The following is a 25,589-nucleotide window of genomic DNA, read 5'->3' on the forward strand; positions in this document are numbered from 1 at the left end:
GCTTCTTTGTCCTTTAAATAATACGATATACATAATCATAAAGTGGGCCAGTTTTCCAGCCCATCACACAAGCCTTGTGCCTGTAGGGCTCAGCTGAAGCCAGTGGTGTTAATGTTGACATAAGACCATGATGACCAAGTGGGAAATTAGTCCCGTAACACTTGATTGTCTTTTACAAAAATTTACTAAACGGTCTTAATGGTTTTGTTTGTGGTACGTGTTGCTCACTCCTGATTGTACTTCTGCCAAGTTGTATTTTCAACTGTAAACACTGGCCTCTCAGAAAATCTGAAGTAAAGCAAAACAGAAAAGATGTTCAAAATAACGTTACAACCTAATTTAATTTATCCCTTGGTAATTGCATTTGTAGGAAATGAACAACGCAAACAAAACAGAACCCAAGTCTTTCCAGCCATCCCAATTGCTTTCACATGCTGCTGCACCGGGTGCAGCCAACACACGGTTAACTCTCCGGCTGCGTCGGGGGATGCACGACCGGGGGTTAAAAGCCTTAGCGCAGGGACCCCCAGGTTTGTGCTCACCTCCCAGACCCTGCCCCGGGTCCCTGCCTGTGGCTACCACCTTCTGAAGGTGAGTCCATAGGTGCAGCTCCCCACCAGGCAGCTCTGCCATCGCTCTGCCCTTCCACACCATCACCATCCCTCGTTCCTTCAGTACCAGTCCCTCTGCTTCACACGTTGGGCCCGAGGACATGCAGCTGGATGACCACTCACCTAACGCCATGAGCCATGCAGCTGGAATCCCCCCTCACCAAGACATTTACACACTCACTAATTTTAATCATATCTGAGAAAACCTTGTTGAGCTTGGGCCTCTGCTTGCAAGGCTGCAGGATCTTGACGAAGGGGGCTGACATTCAGCAAGTGCACGCATGGTTTCTGCAGCCATTTCTACATCTTGGGGTTGCTTGTAAACCACACAGCCTGACCACACTTCAAGTATTTGATATTTGCCTTTTTTTAAATTTGTGCTCTCTTGGTGATCTGAAGCGTGTGCCACGGTTTGCCTCTACCACGTGGCATTGCTTCTCCACTTTGATTCAAGCAGTCCCAGACCCACAACCAGCTCTCGAAGCTGTCGTGCAAGCCCCTCTGTTCACAGACACATGGACACAGATTTGCACGAGCATTTGTCGGATGGTTCATATTTGCGCAAGTATCTGCACCACAACCCCATCCCGCGAATATTTCAGCAAATGTTGTTGTACCTGCCTGATCGCTGGCCAGCGGCAATCACTAGGAGAATCACTGCTGCTGCCAAAATAAACTCATGGTTTTTATTCATGGGAGTACTTGTAAACAGCATTTTTCTAGTGTTCACCCAGTTCTAAGTGGAACTCCCTGTGTGATGAATGCTGTTTACAGTGCAGCTCTGTTTGTTGTGAAACGGGGAAAAAAGGCAGTTTCTTGCACTTCTCTGCAGCACACCAGTGCCGCAGAGGAAGGTACAGCCCCTCCTGCTGTCCTCTTGCACAAAAAGCCATGTCCCACATCTTGCTCGATCTCACGCTAAAAACCCATGCGGGTTTTCGTGTCCTCAGATCAGCAAATCGTACGAAAGGTGAATGGGGAAAGTCCTAATTTGGGTGGAGAAGCTTTGACACATCCCTACAAGTCTCCCCATGGCTTCACCACTCACGGAGCGTTTAACGGAGAGCCGTGATACACTCTGCGAGGATCGATGAGCCACATGTGCTGGTGGATTCACAGGCAGGGAAAGCTCATTCCCCACGCAGGGGAAAAGCCGAGGGTTGAATAGGATCACACAGGAATGCCAGCTCAATTAAGGCCAATGCCATTAGAAATCCGGAGCGACTCCCACAGTGCGAATGGCGTCACTCCAGATTTCTGAGACCCGAACCTGCCTTCGCTCCTTTGCTCCCGTGTTTGATGCAGCCCCAAGGTTTAATTGCTCCCCCCTCAACGCTCATGGATTAACTGAGATTTGGGAGCTGCACGCTTGTGCTGCTCTGGGAGCCCTTTGGGCTCCAGCCTGGGAAGCTCTTTCTGGCTTTCGAGACGCTCTAACCCTCCTTTTCCATTTGAAGCATGTCCTCTCATCACCTTCACCTTTTTTTTTTTTTTTTGATTCCCATATTACAAGGTGATTACTTTGCCTGCTACATTAACCATTCACCTGTTCCTGCAACTGAGGAATGGCTTAAACACTCTTTTGACACAATCCCTTGAAAATGGGTTGCTCTACTGCAGTCAATGAACATAGCGTGGGAAAAACACATTAATACTTCCAGCGGTGACACTGAGGATGGCTATAAATAACCCCCCTATTACAGTATTTATATATTATTACATCATATAGCCACTTAAAACTGAGAGCAATTGGAAGCGTTGAATAATGTAAAGGCAATCGCCTCTGCATTAGTTCCACTGTCATGGGCATTACGTGCTGCTTGGTAACATTGCCGTGCTCGTTCTGTCACGCAGCGTTGCGTGACATTGGCGGTGGCGTCGGAGCATCAGCGGGCCCTCTGCAAATGGCACACAGCGCTCCGCAGGGTGCGTGTAGCTCGGCGTTATATAACGAGGGTGCTTCCCTGGAGGGTTTTGTTGGTGCATGCTTTTTTCCTGGTGATTTCATTCGAACGAGGTGTCCAGTTCCAGGTTTGCTTTAAAGCAGCTGTCTAGATGTGCCCACCACACCAGGTTTCAGCACCCTCATATGTGGAGAAGGGAGGTTTGCAGTGTGGTGGCCAACCAACCCTCTTATAAATCATATTACGGTGTCCTGGGTGGCTCCTGCCTGCTTCAGTGACTTCTCCAGCCGGAGACATGGCTGAGAAAGTCTGGAAAATGAGCTGCTCAGAGCTTGGCAAGGATGCATTTGAGTAGTGAGCCTCAAACTCATGGTTGCCTGAATCCGGTTCTGGGCCACAGGCAAGACTTCATCTTGAAACAAATCAGATTACTTAAAAATGCTATTAAACCATACAAAAGTGTCATAATTCATGTTGTTGTTGTTGTTGTTGCGGCTCTTCCTTTTTTGGGGGAAAGGAGAGAGGAGGAGAGCGGTTGGACAGATGCTTGGTGTGACCATGCCCATACCATGGCTTGGTTTCTTGCTGACTATGGATTTCAATTTCCTCAGTTTTGATGAGCTTCCCTTGAAAAGAGCCCAGCAAAACAAAAACCCTTTCTCTCCGCTTGAATGTCTCACTACTGGTTTTCATGGCAGGGATGCCCATCTCAATTACAGTGTGGTCAGCAGCGCTCAGTGCCTCATTGATCGTCACTTGTCAAACGAGCTCCTGTGTGGCATTTAGGACCCAGTCTGGAGGAGGATCTCCACCACAGTGGAGCTTGGAAGGGGCTGTTCCAAAAAGCAATCATTGCAGATGTTGAGAAATCACTTCTCTGAACCTTGTCCTCACATGACATATGACCAATTTCTGCACAAAGATCTGCAGTCAACTTTTATTACAGCTCAGATTCAGCTGCTTCTTTGATTTATCGCAACAATGCACATTCAATATCTTTCTTCTGATCTGGAGGCCAGAAATATAACTCCACTCATATGTTTGTATTCTTAGGATTTGGGATTTCACAGATTCAGAAACTCATTCATAGATTCACAGAGTTTAAGGCCAGAAGAAACCATGAGAACATCTGGTATGACTTCCTATATTTCAAAGCCATTCAATTGCAGCCAGTTAGCCCAGTATTGAGCCCAGTAGTTTTGCTGCATCTTCCAGAAAAACATCCAGCTCCAGACATACTGAGATAAGGGGATATGAACATATCAAAAGCTGGAGACTCACCACCTTACTTGATTTAGAAGCTCACAGTAATTAAATGTGCCTTGTTTCTAATGCATTTTTGTTTGGCTTCCCATCTAGCCGTCAGTTCTTCATCTTCTCCCACTTTATAACTGATCAGCATTGCCTGGCAAGCTACAGTCCTCAAACTTTGAAGGGTTTTTGCCCGTCATCTAGACAAAAGACCAATCTATCTAAAGTATTTGTTAGTCAACTTTAGTCAACTAGTTTTTGCTATTTTATTTTTATTTTATTTTATTTTATTTTATTTTTATTTTTATTTTATTTTATTTCATTTATTCTATTTTATTCTATTTTATTGCACCAGTGTTTGTGTTATTATTTCTTCCTAAGTAACACAGAGGACATTCACTCCATATTAGAAAACAGAAATTTGCCTTTAAGAAAATGTTGTTGTGAGAACTTGGGATATTTTAAAAAATATTGTTCAGAATACTTTCATTTTAAAAATGAACAGAAATTGAACTTGCTGATTGAATTTGCTGATGTGAAACACAAACTGACATTTCTTGCTGAAACAAGGGTAGTGACTTGCCTTGCCAAAGGGCTCACCCATCTTTCTGTACACGCGCACTGTATGGCATTACTCTCTCCCCATCCTATTCTGACATGCAGATGGAGCTAGATCTGTCTCTCACACCAAGAAGACGTGTGCCAACTTTGAAATTAGTTGTGCAATCTTATTCTGCATCTTTTCTGGTTTTCAGCAGCTATACCATTCTCTGGGACTCCTGATCCAAAAGGGCTTGATCATTGTCACCATTTGTCCTTCTGGCTATGTGTGAAGGACAGACTTTTCTCACCATTGACAATTTACACCAGAAGCTTTTTTTCTCTCTTTTTTTTTCTTTCTTCTTTTTTTTTTAATTCTTTTTTTTTTCCTTTTTTCTTTTTTTTCCCAGTGTTATCCTTCCTTCTTTCTGAATGGGCAGACATTTTAATGCTACATCAATGGCCTTCTGAAAGAGGCTCGTTTCAATTTAATTTTTCTGAACTCTATGACTTTCTCCTCTCCATCTATTGGAATCCGTTGGGATTCGTTATTTTTAATGCGCTTAATAAATAACAGCAGCAGAGCTGGGAGGAAGCAAATGTTTCTCTCACATTGATTTCTCCATCTTTTACAGTACATGAAATCCAAGAAAAAATATCCTCCATTTGTCCCTGAATACGTGCCATGACTGCGTGCCTCTGCCAGTAACCACCACCTCAAGGCACAGGTTTCCACCACCTCCGATGAAGGATGCTTTTGAGCTAGATTAGGTGTTAACATCTGAAGCATGTGTATTTATCATTGGCCTTTTGACATGCAGATAATCACTCCGACTTCACCAGTAAAACTTATTATGCTAGCTTTGCAAAGAGTGGTTAGATAGGCAGCCACCCACTTATTCCTCCCATCTCCATTCACAGGCAGATGCTTTTTCATGACTGCCTGTTTCTGCATCCATGAATGGCAAGCAGTGCCAAGAAGAGTGATGCGAATAGGTGATGCGGGGCAGAGGCACCCAGGAGGATTTGGCATTACCAGGCTTATTTTGTATACACACCGGTGGCAATCAGAGCTGGAGGGGAAGCCCCTGGCGTTCCTCACGTAACAGATGTCCAGAGGCTGACTTCTAATGGGATTTCCTCAAGATGGAAAGGAAAAGTGGCCAGCCTGAGACAGCAAGGGAGGGAGTGACTTTTGAGTCCTTCCCCACCAAGGAGCTTATGACTTTGACACACAAGAAAGCACCCTTGTGCTGCAGAATTTCACTGACAAACTTGCATTGGGTTCCTCCGTTCAAATCCCCTTCTTTCTCCCAAGGAACAGAAGGTGTGGCTTCAAGCCTCTGGGGGCAAAGGACGGACCTGAGTTGGCATCTCTTGGCTGATGCTGTTGGGCTCCCCGCTAAGAGGTCAGCCTGGGAAGCACCCGCAGCTCTGCATCACCTGGCCTAGGCGAGCCAGCTGTATGGGGTGCTTACATCCAGATATTCTCATTTGGAGAGCCAGGCTCAGGGCTGCAACCATCTCCTCACTGTATCCTTGCGGAAAGCGTGGTCTGCTCCACACAGACCGATCAGCCTGAAAGCAGAGGCGGTGGAAACAGTTTACAGCTGCTGCTCGGGCGAGGGATGCAGCAGGTGCACGCTGGCAGGCAAAAACACAGGTAGCACCTAGCCGTGGTGCTGTAGCACTCCTGGCTTTCATTTCATGCTCACAAGCTTCCTGAAACGAGCTGTCTCCAGGCTCTCCTGTAGGTTCATTTCATGAGCTGAGGGTAACCAAACCCAAGGCTCTGAAAAAACAGGCTTTGCTTGAGCCCCTGCTTTTGCTGGTGGGAGGAGAGCACTCGGACAGAGGCAGCCTGCCTGTGAAACCGGACAGGACTTGAAGTCCGGGGCAAAGCCTGTCATTTCTGGAAAATTCTGACCTCCTCCTTGCTAGCTATTTCTGCAGATCCACCACTTATGAAATAGTTGCATGTCCCATGCTGCTAATATATGATCCCCACACGGCTCCTACCAGTTTTACAGGCGGGGAGCTGGTGTACAAAAGTGAAAGAGAAGAGCTGAGGGTTTCAGCCACAGGGGAAGCCTCTGGTGAAGGGAGGAATTTGTTCGCTTCCCCCAGGCCATGCTTGCTTTCTCTTCTAGTCTTGCAACAGCCATGGGGGAGAAATAGCCAAGAAGAGCTGCGACCCACTGCTGCGGATCTAGGCTCAGAGGTCTCCAAATGTTGAAAGCATTTTGGTGTGGGTGTGCAGGCTCAACCTCCTCTTCAAAAAATAATAATTTTTAAAAAATGGATAAAAAACTGCTGCGAGGGAGCCAAAAGGGATTTTATTTTTTTTTCTTGGCCTTCTTGCTACTTCTGTGGGAACCCAGCAGTATTGTTTCCAGAAGGCTCAGTCTCTGTCACCCAAGTCTTTGGCGTGTTTGGGGACACCCTTACTACTTCCCTTTCCTCCCCTGCAGAAGAGTCCAACGCAGCTTTGACCACAAAGCCCAGGAGGCCTTGGAGTTTGTCTGAAACAAAAGAAAAAGATTGCGAAAGGCGGTGGTGTCAAATAATGCTTCCATTTAGTAGGAATTTTGCTCCCCTTGCATTCCCAGGCAGCACCTGCTGTGTGAGGCTCTTGGCCAGCTCCTCTGAGCCTCTGTGGTAAAACAAACAAAAACAGCAGGGAAAAAAATTCCTCTTTATAACGCCTGTTATCCTCAGGCTACCTTCCAAGACTGCCTCGCCTCCCCATGTCGATGGTAACTCTCCAGGGAAACGTGATACGGCGGGGCCAGAAAGCCTTGTGCAAATGGGCGGTTGAGCAACGGAGGAAGAGACCCTGCCTTATCGAAAACAAGACTGTTTTCCTTCTCTTCCTTCACATCTAAATGCAGAAAGGTCCTTATTGATGTCCCAGCCAGAAAAAAAAAAGGGGGGTGGGGGAGAAAAGAAAAAGTGACATGTTGTTACTTGCATGGCAAAAGCAATTGGGAATTATCCTGCATTATGGGAATACAAAAAAAAGGGTTGGGAAGGACAGGGATGGGCTGTCTGTCCAGAAGGCCTGGGGGAAGTGGTCTTTGGAGATGTGAATAATGTGCTGCTCAGCCCTCGCATCGCAAATAGTTACACACTGTTCCTTCTCATGTGCCTTGCTGTTTCAGGATGGTTTGGAAGGTATTTTGTGTTTTAGAGCCTGGTGGAACTGGCTGTGCTGGGGGTCGTCCACATTTAGCTGGTGTCTGGCCAAAATGACCCACCTGCCTGTTACCTGCTCAGCCCCCAGCGCTGCAAAGCCGATGGGCACCTTCCAGCGTGTGGCCTTTGGGAGATGGGCTGGTCTCTCATGGGAGACAGCAACACCTCACATGCCCTCTCTGATCTCTGCCTGCTCTGCACATGCTCAGCTGAGAAAAAAAAAGCCTTTCAGGACCTTGGTTTTGAGCCCACCTTTTGGCAACACATTCCAGACAGCTGTCCTGAGGCCAAATGGCACGAGGGGTGGTACAGACACAGACCCCCAGGCTCTTCTGGTCACCCAGCTCGACCTTTATAGTACAGCCTGCTGAATAACTGTTGGCATCCAGAGCAGGTACAAGGAGCCTGTAATCCCTGCTCTGTTCAAGCACATTGCCTTGATCTCACCGCAGACAGAGCCTTCTCAATGAGCCTTCAGGTCTGTGCTTTGACCAACTCTCCTTCTCTTTTTTCCTTCTTATTGCATTCCCAACTCAGGGTGAAGGGAAGAAAAGCAAAGATGCAGGAAGATGGAGGCATGTGCTGGGAAATCACGAGTTGTAGAAGTGATGGTAGCTGTACATGGGACTTTCCACTTCCCTTTCACCAGAGCTTTTCCAAGGTGTTGGCCAACACCTGTGTACAACCAGCCAGGGAGCAAGTTCAGGAGTCAGCTCAGCTCATCACTTCCTCGGAAGCATTTTGGCTCTGCAGGCTACCTGTGTGTCTGCCAAGATGCCTCTGCACCTTTCAGGTGGAAGATGCTCTATAAAGGGCTCCTGCTCCTTCTGAGCAGCTGTGCTTGGTGTTCAACGTGCATATCCTTGTTTTCCAATGTGCTACTAAAAACATCACAGAAGAAATTCAGTTGTAACCCAGAGACCCTTCACCATCAAAGAGTGAGACATTGCTTCCCTGTCTGAGAGAGTCTGCCTTGGTAGAAGTGGAAATGACTTTTCAAAACCAGCACTGACCTGCAGCCAGGAGTTTTAGGCTTGGTAAGGACACTACCGAATGCCGGCAAGCTACCCGTGTGAATCCCAACAGCCCCGTTTGCCTGTAGCAACCCAGACATTATTCCTGTGACACTTCGCTAGCACTGTCTGCTTACATCCCCTTGAAACTCTCCTGCCCTGTGAACACAATCCTAATGATTTTGGTGCACGTTGCGTTGATCGTCTATCACTTCATTTTCCTTAGCAGAAAGCTTAACACTAGTCTTAGCACCGGAATTACCGTGAGTGCCACTGCCGAAGAAGGTCCCAAGCCACCTGCCATAGTCCTCTCCTCATGCTTGCAGAAGCAAACCTCCTAAGGCTATCCTAGCACGTCCTACATGCAGGGACCTTCACTAAACAAGCATTATCCGGTTGCAATTCCTTTTCCTGACCCCCTTCCTTCCCTCCACACCCCTAAACCCAGCCACGGCACAGTCACTTTGCTCTGCAGCTCGGTAATTTCAGGCTAGAGTTAGCATTTAACCAGTCAGAATGGTGCAAGCCCGCATAATTACTGCTGGGATTGTGCTGCGTCGGCCCCGTGTAACGAACTCTCCTCAAATAACCCAGCTTGAATGTCAGAGCCCGTGCTGTATTGTATTTCACATTCTGGCTGTGGGAGCCTTTCCCCAGCAGGAGTCAGGGTAACAAATCCCTTGCTCTCACAGGAGGGCCCCATAAAATGAATGGTGCTGGATCTCACGCTCCTGAGGAGGTCTCGCTTACTTCAGCCCTCACTGCTCGTAGCAGGAGTGACCATAGGGGATGGAGGGAGGCAAGGGTGGGCTGGCAAGCTTCTCCCCACCATCGCCCCTGTGTTACAGTATTGGGACTCTGCTCTCCCCTTGAATCTATATTTTCATATAGATGTTTAACCAGAAAAAAAGAAAAAGAGAGGATAACCACTGAGGCTGAGCTTGCATTGAATGCGTCTGATGGAAATTCTGCATGAGAACTCCCAGCTCAGCTGCAAGGAGCACCCATGTCAGTACGTTTATGGGGCGGTACCAAACGAGATGGTTCCCCCGCACGCCACATGTGCTGGTGCCAAAAAACCCCCCGTTCCCTCCTGGAGCAGCTGGCAGCATCCCCTCCACCAAGCCCTGCGGCCGCCTCTCCATCCGTGTCAGAAACCTGAACTCCCCCACTTCTCCTTGGGAGAGGGAGGCTGTTCCCTGAACTATCTCCCGTCTCTTGTTATCTTCTTTTCCTCGTCAGCCAGTGAACTGTGAAGCGGCAGTGGAGAGGAAAATGAACTCTGACCTCATTTTTCCCCCTTACAATTAGCTAGAACCATGTTTTTTATTTTTACTTTTCTTTTCCCCTCCCCACTTTCTAAATGATTAATAAGACAATTTGGTCCCTAGCTTCTGCAGTGAGGCGAGTGTGCTGACAAAGCACTGCGATGCCTCTTCCAGGTCACCCGGCAGCAGGCCATGTCTTTATGAAAACATAAAAATTGGAGGGACTTATTTGAGGAATTTGGAGACTGAGACGCAGGAATTTCGCCCTTCAGACCCTGGCAACTGTCTGTCTGCAGTGGTCTCTGAGCACCAGCGCCTGCCATGGAAAGGAGCAGCTGCTTAACAGCAACCTGTGAGCTTTGAAAAACAGATTTTTTCTCTTACTTTGTCGTATTTATTTTGAATACTCAGCCACTGCCCTTAACCTGCTTCGTGTGGTGTGCAGCAAGCTGGATCCAATGGCAAAAGACAGACCTCTAAGCACCCTTGATGGCAATGCACCAGGACTCCTCACCCCTGGTTGCTCTTCCACCTCTGCTCATCCCTCTCTTGACTCTCCTAAGCTCCTATTAGGGTGGGAAGAAGGGAATTAAGGTCAGGTGCTGTCTCTTCTCTTGGCTAGTCCTTTCTGTGTCTGTGCCTGCTTTGTGCCACCTGGTGCATGGGGAGAACGAAGAAGCTTGTGTATGCTTTGCTGGGGTGGGGAGGACTGGTGCTGCTCCCAGCAGACCCCACCATATCACTGGGGCTGATGTGTAATATGTTCCTGCATCCTGGTGCCCTTGCTGTGTCACCGTCTTGTCCAAGGGACAGCACTGGGGGGACTCACTGAGAGGAAAAGCCAGCATGGAGCCACCTACAGAGCCTCCGAGGCAACAATGAGCCTTTTATCCCATCCACACGGTTATGTGGCTTTCAAAGTTTGGAAGAGGCTATGTGTGGGGAGCAAGGCTCTTCTGGCTTCACCCATGGAGTGTCAGCCCCGTAGGGTTTCGGTGGGCTTGGTTTCATCCGCCCCCACCCGACCTGCAGGGGACAGGGGCCGCACAGCCCGCATGGCCTCTCGCGGCCCTCCTGCCCTGTGCTCCAGGCCGAACGCTCCCCTGCCCATCCCAGGAGGCCTGCCGTGCTCCGTGCATCCTTCTGCGAAGAGCTGTTATCTGTCCAGATGTTCAGGAGGGGGAGGACTCCGCGAGGAGCCTCCTCCGACACCTCCTCCGACACCTCCAACAAGAATCTCTCCTTTCCCCGGCAGATGCTTCCCACTCCTCCCACCATGCAGATGGCGGTGCCCGTCAGGCTGAGGGCCACGGCCTTGTGAGTGGCCATGGTGAGGGGAAGGAGCCACCGCCGCCGCCCCCCGAGCTGTGAAGCGCCGGAGATGCCCTGCTAATCCATGGATGCCACTCAATAATTAAAAGCTCACGTGCGGTTGTTTACTAAATGCTAGTTTTCAGTCACCGTGATGAATTTTTTACTGCAGTGCCTCCCAGGAGCGAGGCCGGTCGGGCTCCCGTCGTGCTCTGCAAGCCGCAAGCAGCCAGGGAGGCTGAATTCCTTTCTCTAGGAGTTGACAGTCCAAATAAACAAGGCAGACAAAGGAGAGGAGGGGAAACAGAAGCTCAGGGGAGGTGAAGTGAGTTGTCCAAGGTCATGCAGCAGGTCAGTGCCAAAGCTGGGAGCAGAACCCACGCTGCCAGCTCCTGCTCTCAGGCCCTATCTCCCCGGGGAAGACCGGGTGAAAATAATTTATGAGACAAAGAGCTTCTATCACATTCCTCCTGGCACCATGAAGTTCTTCAGCTTGTGCAAATAAAACACAGCCAGATAAAGAGGCAACTGGGCACCAGTTGTATTTTGGTTTGCTAGGTCTTTGTTTCTCCACATTAGTAATGTTAACTTTACTATTTTTTAAGTAATTCTTTACCAGCTAAACTAACCCATCGGCTGGGCAGAGGTACCAGAGTGGAGAGAGAGCATTGCTTCGGGTCGCTGATCTGGTGGGGTGCTGAGCATGGATGCTATCTGCTGCAAGGAAAGCACTGCTCTCCAGCTCCCAGCCAGCGTGGCTTGGAGGTCACAGAATTGTAGGATGGTTTGGGTTGGAAGAGAACTTAAAAATCGTCTAGTTCCAAGCCCCTGCTCATGGAGATAAACTCCCTCCTGCTGCTCACTGGCACCAAGGCTGCCGTGGAGGTGCTTGGGCTGCTGTGAGAGGAGACAGGGAAGAGTGCAGTGAGTCAAGTAACCAACCCTGCTCCATCATCCTTCAAAAAGACAGGAACAAGCTGGTAAGGCCCAAACAAGGAGCTTTGTGTGAGTGAGACCAGGCATCGCACCATCTCAGTCTGGTTTCAGAGCCTGGTGGAGGTGGCATGGCTGCTGCTCACATGGAAAAGGCCCTCTCGGGAACCCCTGTCTCCCCTGAGAAGCAGGAAACACCAGCAAGGAAGCAAAGCAGCTTCCTGAAGGACTGGAGCAGAACTATTGCACGTGGTGCGCTCTCAGTACCAGTTGAGGCATTGTTGCTTTCACATTCCATAATTCATGTTTCATCTCTTGCTAGGGAAAACGAGGATCCTGCTGTACACTGCAGCCATCCGAGTGCACACACCTCACCATGAAAATAGTATCAGCCAGCCCTCCCTTTACTCCTTCAGACCACAAGATGTTAGCATAATCCTTACGTGCATTTTTTTCTTCAACTACCTTTTATTAGACTGGGGGTGGTTTGTTTTTACGCTGCCGCGGTGGGGAGGGCTGGAGGCTGGATGAGGACTTCTGACGTGCACATGAGGGGCCATCAAGTTCAGGGCTCAAGCCCCTGAACCCTTGCCTCACCTGCACGATGAGGCAATAACCTTCCCGAAACCAGATCGCCCTCCTGTCCCCGCGCTGCCATCCTTCAGGGAGCATGCTTCTGAGAAGAGCTGCAGCATCATGCAAACACCTGTTTGGGAAGCTGGAGAAATGACTGTTCTTGGTTGTTTTTCTTTTTTTTTTTCTTTTTTTTTTTTTTTCAGTGGATTGGATGATCTTTCCTTAGCACAAGTTAAACACAGGACCTTCCAGCTCCCCTTCTCCTTCTGCCCCCAGTTAATTTCCTTGCAGAGCAAGGAGGGCCTGATCTGCTTGATGGCAGGGCTAGGCAGTGGGAGCCACTCAAGCCATCCTGGCTGGCTGAAATGTCACCGACTGCTGTTGTTAATTATCTGCAAAAGGTTCATTATCTCCCGCGTAAGGTTTTATTGCTCAGCTGCTGTGAGGACATGTGCCACTTGTGCCCTGGGGTGGCCCTGATGTCCTCAGACCTCCCTCACTCCATCCAAGGCTCAGGAGGTTCTCAGGGCAAGACAAGGAGCACAGCAGCATCTGCATGAGCATATGGTAGCAAAACATAGGAATAGGGAAGATAGCCCACAAGTCCCCAGTTATGCTCTGTGGTATGCCTTTGTGGAAGAGCACCTGTTTCAGCTCCCAGCATACTGCCATGTGACTGCCTGACTGATAAAAGAGCAAGGAAAAAAAAAGGCAAACAGAAAGTTAATTAAGTAGCACAGCAGTTCAGCAATGGACTCCCAGAAAGCCTCGAGGTTTTCCTGGAGGCTGGGTCATCAGGTGTCCCATCTACTGAGGGGCCACAACAACACTGCCTGGCCACCGGGAAGGCTCAGACAGAGGCAGAGAAGTTGGCAGGAACCATTCATTTCATCCTATGACAGCCTTTGGAAGTCCAATATTTTCCTTCAGCCCAAAATGTGAACGTGAAGCACAGATCCCAGCATCTTTCATGAATCAAAGAGACAGAAAGAAAAAAATAATCCCATCCTAGCAAAAGCTCAGGTTTTGATAAATTGATTATCTGACTGTAAGAGAGAAAAACACATGAAAATTGGACTGGAAAATCCACACAACTCTGTAAAGAGTCCTGAAGCATGTGGTGACCCTCTGTGTTCTGAGGTCAGACCTGAGCGTACCTAAAGGTTCTTGGTTTAATTCTGGATTAGCCTGTGAGGTTTCCGGGCCCCGTTAGCTCATCTCTGACGGCAGTGCCAAGAGCACTGTGAGTGTGTGGTTAATGTGCAACGTGAACGTTCAGCTACGTTGTGTAGACAGGCAATGGAGAGTGCTGGGGCCACAATCTTCTGTCAGCACAAACTGGCCTGGTGCCACCCAAGTCATCAGAGATGTTTTTGACTGATCACCTGTGAATGAGAGCTCCTGGTCCGGATGCCTGTTTGAACCTTGCCCAAGTGCTTCTTTGGCCTGGAAATGGCAAGAGTTAACCAGAATCGGAAAAACTGGTTTCAGCAGGGTCAGGCATACTGCAAGACAGCATTCCTCAGGGTATTTTGGTTTCTCTACCTCCAGTCAAATCCCAAAGAGGGCAGAGGAATGTGAAAGTTGAAAAAAATGTTGACTGAACTTTACAAACTTGACAGAAGGGTCAAGTGTAGTTTGGTTCAAGTCTCAAGCAAAGAACGGATACGGATCTTCACCTACTGGAGCAGGTTCACACGTCCCTGGTTCAAACATAACATCATGACCATTGGCCAGAGGGATGGTGAGGCAGTGGCCTGAACTAAATCCTCACTCAACATCTGACAGCAACAGGAAAAAATGCTTGGTTTAACAAATGCATCCCTCTCGGCACTTTCAGTTCAATGAAGGGCTGAGACAGGGCACAAGATACCTTCCTGCAGCCCCATGGCCAAGCAAAGCCCCCATGATGCCAGCAGCATCATGCACGGGTGCCCATGGGGCTGGTACGGCTGCTCCTCCCCTGTGCTAGAAGAAGGGCAGGTGCTCAAGGCCAAAGGGCTGCCCTGAGATTTGGGGAGCTCCAGAAAGTCTCTGTGGCCACCCAACAGCCGCATGCAGGGCACATGTGGGGCATCTGAGAGCCTCAGCTCAATCTCCCGTGCTGCCACCGGTTTCTTGTGAGGTTTGGGGCAAGTCGGCAAGATGTCATTTTTTAAGAAGTCCTCAGGAGACCCTAGGAATAAATAAGAGGCTCTGAGATACCATGGAGGGCAGGGAAGGGTGCCACATAGGCACGAAGGATGGAAGTTATGCACAGATTCACCATTCACCCATTTTGAGGCAAGGCTAAGGACTCTGCTCATTCCTGCACTTCCGAATTCATATAAAAATCCCTTAGCAGGAAGGCCAGTGCCACTTAGAGGTAACCTGGGGTTCTGTTTTAAACAGATGTCTGGAGGAATACAAGCAGGACTTTGGGTTTTTTTTCTCTCCCTTCCTCACTCACCCTCTCACTTCAGAGACTCTGAATTGGCTAGAAACAGCAAGCAAAGTCAGAAAGAGAGCTTAACTATTAGTAAGGTTGGACATTGGTTAGGGAGGTAGCTAAGTCCTCTGGTTATAGCTAACCAGCCTGCTTCTTGTCTCTGTGTCATTGAGTTTGGGGTTGTTTTCTGGCAAGCTGGCCCTGGCTAAAGTCTTTTGGGGAGTTAATGAGCCAGGAGAGTCATCTCCTCCGTGGCCGTGTTTTGAGCCCGCAGTTTTTGCAGTACTCATGGCACATGAGGGTCTCATCTTTGGCTGCCTGGCCATGGCCACATGGGGCAGAAGACTACCAGCAAGGCTGCTCACAGCAAAACCATCCATGGAACTTCCTCCACTTCTCAAAGAAACCTATCTTGTAACATCACAAGATCCATATAACAGCACACATTGGCACCAAAACCTAGCTTCATTCCTCAGTCGTCTGTTTAGGATCCTCAGAGGGTTATAAAAGAAATAAAAAAGGTGCTCTGATATGCCTCTGGATTGTGTTTGAGATGCTAGTTGTCATATGGTAACAAAAGCAGAGAGAATGTCGGATTCATTGACCTAAAAAAGAAGAAGAAAAGCCAGAATATCCAACACTTAGTGATAGCCAGGGATAAGGGTTGGGGCAGCAGCTGGGCAGCTCTTTTGGGGTTGTCACTAAAAATTGGCATTGGGAGGGTGGGTCAGAGTTTGCGGTCAGAGAAATGACTTTAACCAGTTGGGATCTACCGCCTCTGTGCCCCTGGAGTAACATGCAGGTGGCTTTGAGTACTGACAAAAACAAGTTTTCACTCACATCAGCACTCCCAAGCTTGTGCAATGTTACAAGAGGGAACCACAGGCCACCAGCTGAATCCTCACCTCAGCATCTTTTTGGTAGGTGACAGCTTAAAAGCAGGAAGGACGAGCAAAGGAGTATGAATGCACCAAGAGCCACCTGAATCCTCCTCTCAGACGTGAGCTGAAACCCATAATCAACCGTTTCAGAAATTCCAGCAAAGTTCAGAGCTCTGACACGGTCCATATAGTCTGGAAACTTTTAAATAAACATCCTGACTTCTGAATTGCATAGAAGACTGGAAGCAACCTTACTGCTTGCTCAGATACCATGTGAGACTTGCAGCATTGCCAGGTAGGGGAAAAATCCACCTTGGCTTAAACTATAAATAGCGTGCTACTTGGTAAAAGGCAGGAGGAATATGGGAATATGTATTTTGAAGAAAATATATCTGGGACTTAAAGCAGTTTTGCTGATTATTGATTCTGGCCTCCTGCTGTGAAGGATGCTGTAGACACTGGCCCATCAGTTGCTATCAGAATTGTTTTCCTGTGTTCCAAGCTTTTGAAGCTTTTGTGTGATCCCTGGATCTGCTCACTGTTGATGGACATGGTCGTATCCTCATGAACTGATGGAACTGGGGATGTTGGACTTAAAACGCAAAGGTTCCGGTAGGAATTATCTCAAACTGAGCTCAGAAAGAAAAGGAGTGTGCAAGCCCTGCTGCATTGACAGACTGCTGGTCTTGCTTTGGGAGGGTATCTGCAGAACCCAAGAAAGGAATATGCAGAGGGTTTATTATTACAGAAAACAGCCTCAAGCTCTTTCCCCCCACACCCCAAAATACAACTGCATTTTAAAAACATTTATCAGCATGGAGACAATCTTCATGCCTTGCGTAAAATCTAGCGTTTCTCAAGCGGCATCTGCAAACATGCCCTGTTTTCGTCCCACAGGTCTCAGCCTGCTTAGCAGCTGGATCTTGGGGGAAAACGACTGCAGCTTGGGGCCAGACTTCGGTCCCCACGTCTCTGTGTGTGCACTGCTACAATGCAATGCAAAGAGCCTTGCTGCTTGGAGAATAATCAGCAGACTAAGTGAGAAGCTCAGCTTTTCAATTCTGTGAAAATCACCAGAACCAGAAATGGTGGTGTTTCTTTTTTTTCTTCTTTGTTTGTTTTGCTTTCCTGAATCAGGACAAACCCAGGACTCGTATAACTTTATCGAAGTCTGAGTTACAATGAATATGTGCAAAAATCAACAGCAACAAAATGTTGTGTGTCAGCGTTGACCTTTCCCAACTTGTTTTATCTTTTTTGACTCCACATTCACTCTGTTTATAATACTATTACTGAGCCTAAAATACTTTCGGTGCAGGATTCCCCAGAGCTGAAGCAACTGAGAATGTTTGCATTCACTGCTATTGAAGCTCAGCATTTTTTCCACCAGTAGTTTGGCTTTGGGGTAACTGGCATTTTCAGGCTTCAAAAATTAAACTGCTTTGAAGAACTCCTGACTGCAATGAAGAATGAGACCGGCCAAGGGTCCTGTAGCTTGTACACTGAAATAGCCTGCAAGGAGGAGCTCAGCTGCCTGTACAAGAGCCTTTTGCCATGCCCCATCACCATCCCTATGACTTACTCAAACCCCCAATGGAGGGACCCCTTCCTTGGCCACAGCAGACAGGTTTTGTGCTGCATGCACGAAGCACACGCAAGACAGGAGGCATACACCAGTCCCTTCGGACGTGAAGCACCTGCAGATGGATGCTCTGGGATGCAGGATGTGCTTGCTGCAGAGTCTCAGTGTTCACCCTCTGTCTTCACTAAGCGTGCTCCATGCCAGGGGGGAGAAGCCAGGGAATGAGCTGAAATACCGCTTTTCCCCCAAACCACGCCGTTCGCTGCTGCTGTTTGCTCCGATCTTGATAAACAAAATGCAAACAGCACGAGCTGCTCGAATCGCTTCCTCCCTCTGACGGGGGAATGAGCTCAGCGAGCCCTGGTGCCTCAGCCAAATCCCGCAGGGGTAATTTAATCGCATTCCTGCTCCGTCTGCCTCAGTTCCCCCACTTGGCCGTGTTATGTCTCTGCGCTTCCTGTTGTGGCATCCTTGGCATTCCCCACGGTGCTCGCAGCCGCATTGCTTCTCCCTGTACGTCACTGCCCAGCACTCCTGGCCCCCCGCACATGCACTGTCAGAGGCAGGGGGATGCATTCCTGGGATGGATAGGTAAAAACTCGTTCGGACCTATTCAGCCCAGGAGGTCTGGGCAGGGAATTAATTGTGCATTGGCGTCATCTTGGGAGAAGGGAGCCCCAGGGCGACATTTACATATAGGTCTGATTTTAGGGGATGGACGGGATCTACACCCCAGGAGGGCGATTCCCTCCTGGTGAAGGCTGCTATTGGAAATTTCATGAGAGTTTGAGAAAGAGCACAAAACTCACAGGTGCTGAAGGCACACCTCCTAATGAACAAATTAACAGCAGATTCCCAGACCTCATCAGCAAGGGTTCTGCATGCAACCCCAAATGATGGAAAATCTATTTTAGGAATGTTCAGGGAACTTTTCTGGATGTGATTTTTATTATTATTATTTGTGCACCGAAATATAATATTTTGTGCGTTGCTGCAAGTACTATGTCTGTTCAGTGCCCAGGGTCTGGACACAGTAGGCTCTGAAAGACGGTGGGTAGGGGTCTTTTGTGGAGTTGTAAGAGATGAGAACCACTTTGGAAGCATCCACCTGCAACCATTATCGGTGTCTTGTCTCATAGGTGGAAATACATTGAACACAAAAGGCTTAATTTTCAAGGTACAACTGATTTGTGCTCTTGTCCACCTAAATACATGGGTGAATGAGGGAGTAATTCATGAGTGACTGGGATAAGAGGTGGAAGATGCTCCATATAAGGGCACAGGACAGAGTGCCAAAAACACCACCAATTATGTGATACCAGTGCCCATCTTGCTGGAAAAGTCGCATAGGCAAAGTGCATTGTTAGTGTTGCTAATTGGCAAATTGGCAAATGTTTTCTCCATCAAAATTTCCAAAGATCTTCAAATCTTAATCAATCGTTGGCTGTTGCTTGCCCAGTTGCCTCTGGTCCTGCAGCCGCATCCTGCAGGTGTTATTCAAGCTCTTTGGGGCTTCACATGTCATTTGTTGCTCCAGACCGTGCCAGTTTTGGCTGTTCCTCCAACTGCTGGACAGGAGGAGAAGACCCACAAGGTGGGATACAACCCCTGGGAATCCTGGTGCAAGCACTGGAGGGAAGGTATGTTTGCTGGTGAGGGGAGAAAAGATGGTATGTTTTCTGGTATATTTTCTCAGAGAGAGACAGGATTTTAGATGATACAACTTGCCTCGAGTTTGGCTGAGTCCTATGAAACGATTAAATATTACTGCACTTGGTCAAGCCAGCCCTGGGTTTCTTCCTGACATAATTCATCCACTCTGTAATTTCTAATTATCATTCTTGGGATGAGATTTTTCAGATTCAATCTCTTCCAACAAATGAATTTTTGTTCTGGAAAGCTTGAGGTCCCAGCAATGTACTTCAGAAGATCCTCTGCATTAGGAAGCCCTTCTAATGATGGATGTGGTGGAGGGAGGCAACCCTACATGAAGAAAGAAGCTGACCTACTGTGTGGATGTAGCTTCAAAAAGTGATGGAAATGTTGAGAAGGTCGACATTGATCCCAGGAGATTTCAGGATATGGATCCCTGGGAAAGCCAGACAAATAATGCCTCTGATGGATGCAGACCAGAAGTCTTTAAGAACCAGGTGGACTTTACTGACCTGGGCTGCAGCACCCACATGCTTCCTCACAGCAAATAAACTCCAAAAGAGGAAACAAAGGTTCCCACATCCATGTTACGGGGATACACTGGAGCAGTCGGCGCAGGGTTCTGGGGAAGGGAAGCATAGGCATACTTTGGTCTGAGATTTGTTTGATATTCTCAGTTATTACAAATCTAGCAAGACTTGTGTAATGGTCCAATCAGCCTTGCCACCGGAGTCTTCAAAAATAAAGGGCAGATCAGTGATGATGCCAGCTTTATGCTGAACATAAACATAACCTGAACAACTATGGTATGAACAGAAGCATCCGGACACCGAGAAGGCAATATCAAGCACTGACAGGTTAGGGAGTTGGAAAGTTGAGACGTGGTCTGTTTATCCCTCATTTCAAGTTGCCAAGTGCAAGATAACAGAGATTGGATGTGTAGCAGTTGTCAGCCTTTGGGACTGGACCTGGAGCCTGCTAAGACCATGCTGAGGATGTGTAAAGGGCTACAAAGAAGCTAAAGAGGAAAATTAAAATGTGGATGACTCATGCTTGGTATTAAAACGAATGGTTACACTTTGCTGATAATCTCTTGGTACCTCATTTCCCCCACTACGAAATTAGGATAAGAGATAGACCTTATCTCGCAGGTAAACCACAAAGGCATACTCATTAAAGGCCGGGTAATATTTGTAAAGCCCACAGACAGCACGTTGAGAGCATCGTGGAAACACCCAGAAACTAAAGCCTGAGTTAAGACAACATTTTCTAAGTGGGAGCCATCACTCTTGTGACAATGTTTACTTACAATGACTTTTATCTCTGCCATGCCAGTCAAGTCACTTAATCATTGCGTTTGATGGATGCTGGGGCAGCATGGGCACAATTGCTCATTGTCAGGCTGATACAGGGGTCACAGGCTTTGTGAGGCTGGGGCTCAAAATCCAAAAGCCCCCCTGTCACGTCTGTCAGGAGAAGAATCATAAATTTACTCATTTAGCTTCGGTGTGGGGTAGTAGCTGGTGCCACCTTTATCTGTTTCTGCTGAAAAAATAAACCCGGCACCACCATCCCCATCGCAGCACGGCAGAGCTGCAAAGCGCTGTTAATCTTCCCAGTGCAGGACGGAGCCTTTAGGGGCGGTGAGGGAGGGCACAGAGCCGTGGGGTGAGCCAAAATGGCTCCACAGTATTGCCCGGGGCAGGCTGTGGGGCTGGTGGGAGCTGCCAGGTGATGCTGGGGGACCGCAGCCTGCTGCTGCTGCTGCTATTTCAAGGACGGAAAGGAAGGAGTCGACGCACTGCGGCTCACCCTTTACAATTTAGTATCCTGTCTGCAGCACTAAGTAGCCCACATAGTTCAGGAAGCATCCAGGAGGGATGCTCAAGAAAGGGGTAAGGAGGATCAGAGGTAGAACAGCTCTGATGCTAGCTGTTAATGCCCAAATATCTTGTTTATTTTTTGGCCATAAAAACATCCCTTTTCCAACTTCTGTTAATGTGCTCTCATGAAGCTGTTGACACCACTGTTACCCACACAGGCACCCATCCTTCATGGACCCAGCTGCACCCCTGGCTCCAGCTCGGTGCTGCTAGCACCACCACCGCTGCGGCGCTTTTATCTGCCCCACCGCCCCATGTGAGGCACAGGGGAGAGGTTTCAGGGGCTCCTCGCCCTGGTGACAGCAGCACCAACCTGCAGGAGTGCGGGGCGACTGCTGGACCGCAGCTTGGAGGCGGGCGGGTAGGGGCGAGGGCAAGCAGGAGAAGGAGCAGAAGGGATGGGGCACTGGGTGAGCAGAGGCAGAGGGAGCACCGTGGACTTTATTCTCTGGCTGCCAGAACATGAACATTGACATCTCTGCTTGGATCTGGATTTGTTGACACAAAATCAACTGCCTGGATGCGGGGGGATGGAAGCAATTTATTTACCTGCTACATTCACAGTGCTGCCTGTCTCAGGAACATAACTCCACGGAGCAGTTGTATTGTATCTGCCTGTCTCTTATCTAATGTGTAACCTCCTGGACTGAAGACATAATGTACTGTCTATCCTTTCTGAGATAAAAATAAAGCATATAAAAACACACACACACACACAAACCCAGGCCAAAAATTCCCTTCGGGGAACATACTGTGACTAGATAAGAAGGTACTAGCTGGCACGTAGTTACCTCTTCTTTTCCTAACTGGGACACCCAGGGAAAGGGTGGAGTTGGGGCTTCTGGGGCTGCAGTGAAGCAAAAGAACCCAGACTGGCCTCCCAGGGCCACCAAAACCAACCCGCTGCTTAGCTTTTCACTCCTCCCAGCTTCTTTGTATTTCCAAAGCAATATAATTGACAGGGGAGAATGGCATCCCTTGGGATCAATACTTAGAGCCAGTATTTGCACAGGAGCTTAAAAACAGTAAGAGCCACACTGGTGCTTCTTATCAACATCTTCTGTTGGCTCCACGGTTTGGCAACAAGCGAGGCAGCAGCAGTCCCCCAGCCATGCTCTTGTACTGCCCTGCCTCCCCTGGGAGATGTGCTGCATTACCTATCTGCCACGTCTGACACTTGGGAGGAACTGGATGATCCAAATCTGTCCCCAGAACACCACCGACAACATCAGAAGCAGCTCCTCAACGCCCCACACCTTAGCCATAATCCCTACGTCACCCCGTGTGCTTCTACAGTAGCAGCAAAAACCCTAAAATTCCTTCCTCCCTCAGCTCTTCTGGCCCTTGAGCACTTTCAGGGAGAACAGTACTTAGGAATCCAGCAAAGCCTGACTATATTTTTGATTTATCTCACTTTCAGACATGATGTTACAACCTGGGTTGTAGCCTGTTTTGCCTCAAATATTCGGTACCCTGCTAAAGATGCATTTTATAGGCACATGCATGGCTCAGCTGGAAGGAGACTCAAAACAGCCCAAAATATCACAAGCCATGGATAGGGCTCTTTGGAAACATTTTCAGAACTAACCAGGTTAGCCAATGGCTAACAGGTGTGTCTCAAAAGAGGGTATCTCATTGCCTCTTAGGTGATGAACAGGCTAAAGTCCCAAGCTGGAGTAAAAAGCTAAAAGCTTTGGAAACCCCAAGTACTTTAGAAGAACTTAGAACTTCTTTTCCAGGTAGTCTCCTTTTAGTAGGTCTATGAAAAAGTTAATTTCAATTTTAAGAAATGTGCTAGAATGAAGTAGTAAAACATTTGGTTCTGAAAATGTCAATATTACATATTTGGACATTTTCTATGTTGTTGTGCTTTTTTTTTTTTTAACAAACAAAACAAAACACTGGAATTTACATTGGCTTTGCCAAAAAATGTCAGTTTCATCAAAATGACATTTTGCAGTGGGAAACTGTTTTATGCTGGTTTTTTTTCTATCTCCCTTTCACTGGCTGCTTGCGCTGAACTCTTCAGAAAAAAAAGTGGCCATGAGTTACAATGGGAACAACACGTGGTGTGCACACACGGGTGTTTGCATGTGCAAAAACACCTTTGGTTTTTGCACTGGGAAAAGGTGCTGCACACAGGGGAACCTTCACCTGCAGTTTGCTCAGGTTGACACTGATGATGCTGGCTCCAGCACTGGTACTTGTGATAAAGCAACCCAGCTGGCGGATGTGATAAAACAACCCAGCTTGTGGATGGCCCCTCTGGCACGGCCAAACCCGCGCTCGCCCCGTGCGCTCCAGCAGCAGGCGGTGAGAAGGGACAGTGCAGGGACAATCATTAACACAGGTTGCACTGCGAACGCCAGTCTTCAGAGCATTGACTCAGTGAAGCGTACTTCCCACGGGAACTCTTAGTCCTGGCTAACTTGAGGCAGGACCGATTAGAGCAGGCAGTAAATATACTTAGCATGCTCAGGAACATACATCTAAAGCTGTTTATACACATTCCTTTGGACCAGCCAGCAACAAAAATGTCCTTACAGCTGTTCCTCCTTCCCTTCTTCCTTCTCTCCCCATGCTGCTTCAAAAATAAAACTCACTGGCCTCACCTAACCCTTGCTGAATTTACTCCTCTTCATCCCCAAGCCCATCAGATCTCATGTCCCACCAGCTCCCCAGCTCCCTGCAGGCTACCAGCCGTAGCACTTCTGGCTCCCCTGAGGCATTAATAATGCAATAGGAGCCAAGAGGAAAAGGGCTTGCATGTTTCCTTATTGTTGAGGAACTGATAGCTGCTACCAAGTCACCTTCGTCACCACTGGCTGCCTTCGTCATCAGGCTGGGGCTTTGCGTACATAGCGCGTTTAATTGGGATGAATGGCATGTTGAAAGCCATTACCCAGGCAATTAGAGCAGTGGGGGACCGCTATCTAACAAGGATGGTCTCAGGGGATCAGGCTGTGGCCACAGGGACAGCTTGCAGGCAACAGAGACCCCAGATGTCACGTCCCGGAGCACTGCCCTACGCACAGGATCGTTCCTCTTCCAAACCAACACCACACTCGATTTGGTCTCTATCGCGTGACAGGTCACATTAGCTACACGGCACGTTTCCTGTTTTCCAGACAGGGGACTGATCCTTTTGTACCCGCACCACACTGAATGACAGCAGTTACGATGCAGCAATAGGGCTTAGTCCTAAAGCAAAATCTTCCCACTAAGTTCCACAGTGGACCCAGACATTGTTTTACCAGAAGAAGCGAGGACTCACACTGTAATTTGGACTCAATCAAGATCAGAAGGACTTTTTCTTCAAAGTCAGGACAAAACCCAAATATGACTAAATTCTCTACGAAAAAAGAATTCTTCATTTCAAATCTGGTCAAGACATGTTGAACATCTTTACTTTGTATTTTAGACTATCTAATGCTCCACATTTTTAAAAGTTATTCCAGGTTATAAAAAGTAGGACTTTTCATCCTAAAAATGTTTCAGGACATTTGGAGTTTTAACAGAACTGCATTCTCTAAAGGAAGACCTGGTCTTCCTGTGCTTCTGCTACCGACCCTTCTGTGATTCAGCGCACAGCACAAGAGAGGTGCCGGCGTGAAGCACCAACCACCCCAAGGTTCACACCACCCAAAACCAACGCATGCAGCCAATTACTAGCGCCAGTCACAGGGACGTGGACACGTGAGATTGGAAGAGGACATGGACCTGAAGACACGCTGGTCATCTCTACTTTTGGTACATCCAGTCTCTGTTATCTGGTTTACGGCCCTGTAGCCACTTGAGTCAAGCCACTTCAGAGGTACTGGAGACCAGAAGACAGCTGATGGTCAGGTGCCCCAGGACAACAAGGAGCCCTGGGGACAACCAGCCACACAGCACATAGAGCCGAGGAGCAGCATGAAGGAGGTTTTTTGTTCCTTGAGGCCCGCACCTCCAGAACCGGGCAAGCAAAATAATCTGGAAGATGGAGAGCTGCATTTCCCAGAGCCGAAAGGTCCAGGGAGGGCTTTTGGGTTTCCAAAGCTTTCTCCTGCTGTAGCAGCTGCTCCCAGCGCTGTAAAACCACCGGCTGCCCTCTGCCAGCCGAGCTGGAGAGCAGCTCGGAGGCAGCTACTAGGTGCTGGAGCCACGGGTCCAAGTTTCTGGAAAGAGCTCTCTGCCAAGCTCAAGGAGGCTGAGCCAGAGCATCTGGCTAAAACACACACACACACACAAACACACACAAAGGCAATTCTCAGAACTGGTCTAGGACAATATTTGCTCAGAATATTTTAAAGCTTAATTCCAGTGATCCCAGAGGCTTTGTGAGCACGTCTCGCTAATGGAGCAGTTCCAGGCTTTATCTGATCAGCCCTCCTCACCTTCCCTCATGCTTGTGCAGCGCCTCAGGAGCTGGAGGTGATGCAATGCCTCCTGTTCTGGTCCATGAAGTCGGAAGCCCACGGCCTGGATAAGAAAAGGACACGCTCCGGGGTGTGTTTGTGACTGGAAGTGTAACAGCGGGCAAGGGCTTGAAGGGAGGGGGAGGCAGGAGCAGATGTGCTT

The 25,589-nt window shown here is 48.3% G+C and overlaps 1 protein-coding gene across 1 annotated transcript in view; it reads right to left on the reverse strand.

Annotated features, from left to right (window-relative positions):
- Window positions 1-2,024: 2,024 nt before the first annotated feature.
- Window positions 2,025-25,589, reverse strand: part of LOC308196703 (uncharacterized protein) — a 180,769-nt gene continuing 157,204 nt past the window's right edge. Inside the window, exon 6 of the mRNA XM_080596106.1 lies at window positions 2,025-6,828. Within this exon, the coding sequence (XP_080452232.1) occupies window positions 6,668-6,828 (161 nt within the window). The 3' untranslated portion in view covers window positions 2,025-6,667. The remainder of the gene's footprint in view (window positions 6,829-25,589) is intronic.

The sequence above is a fragment of the Anser brachyrhynchus genome (genome assembly GCF_964034855.1).
Source record: "Anser brachyrhynchus genome assembly, chromosome: 5".
Taxonomy (NCBI): domain Eukaryota; kingdom Metazoa; phylum Chordata; class Aves; order Anseriformes; family Anatidae; genus Anser; species Anser brachyrhynchus.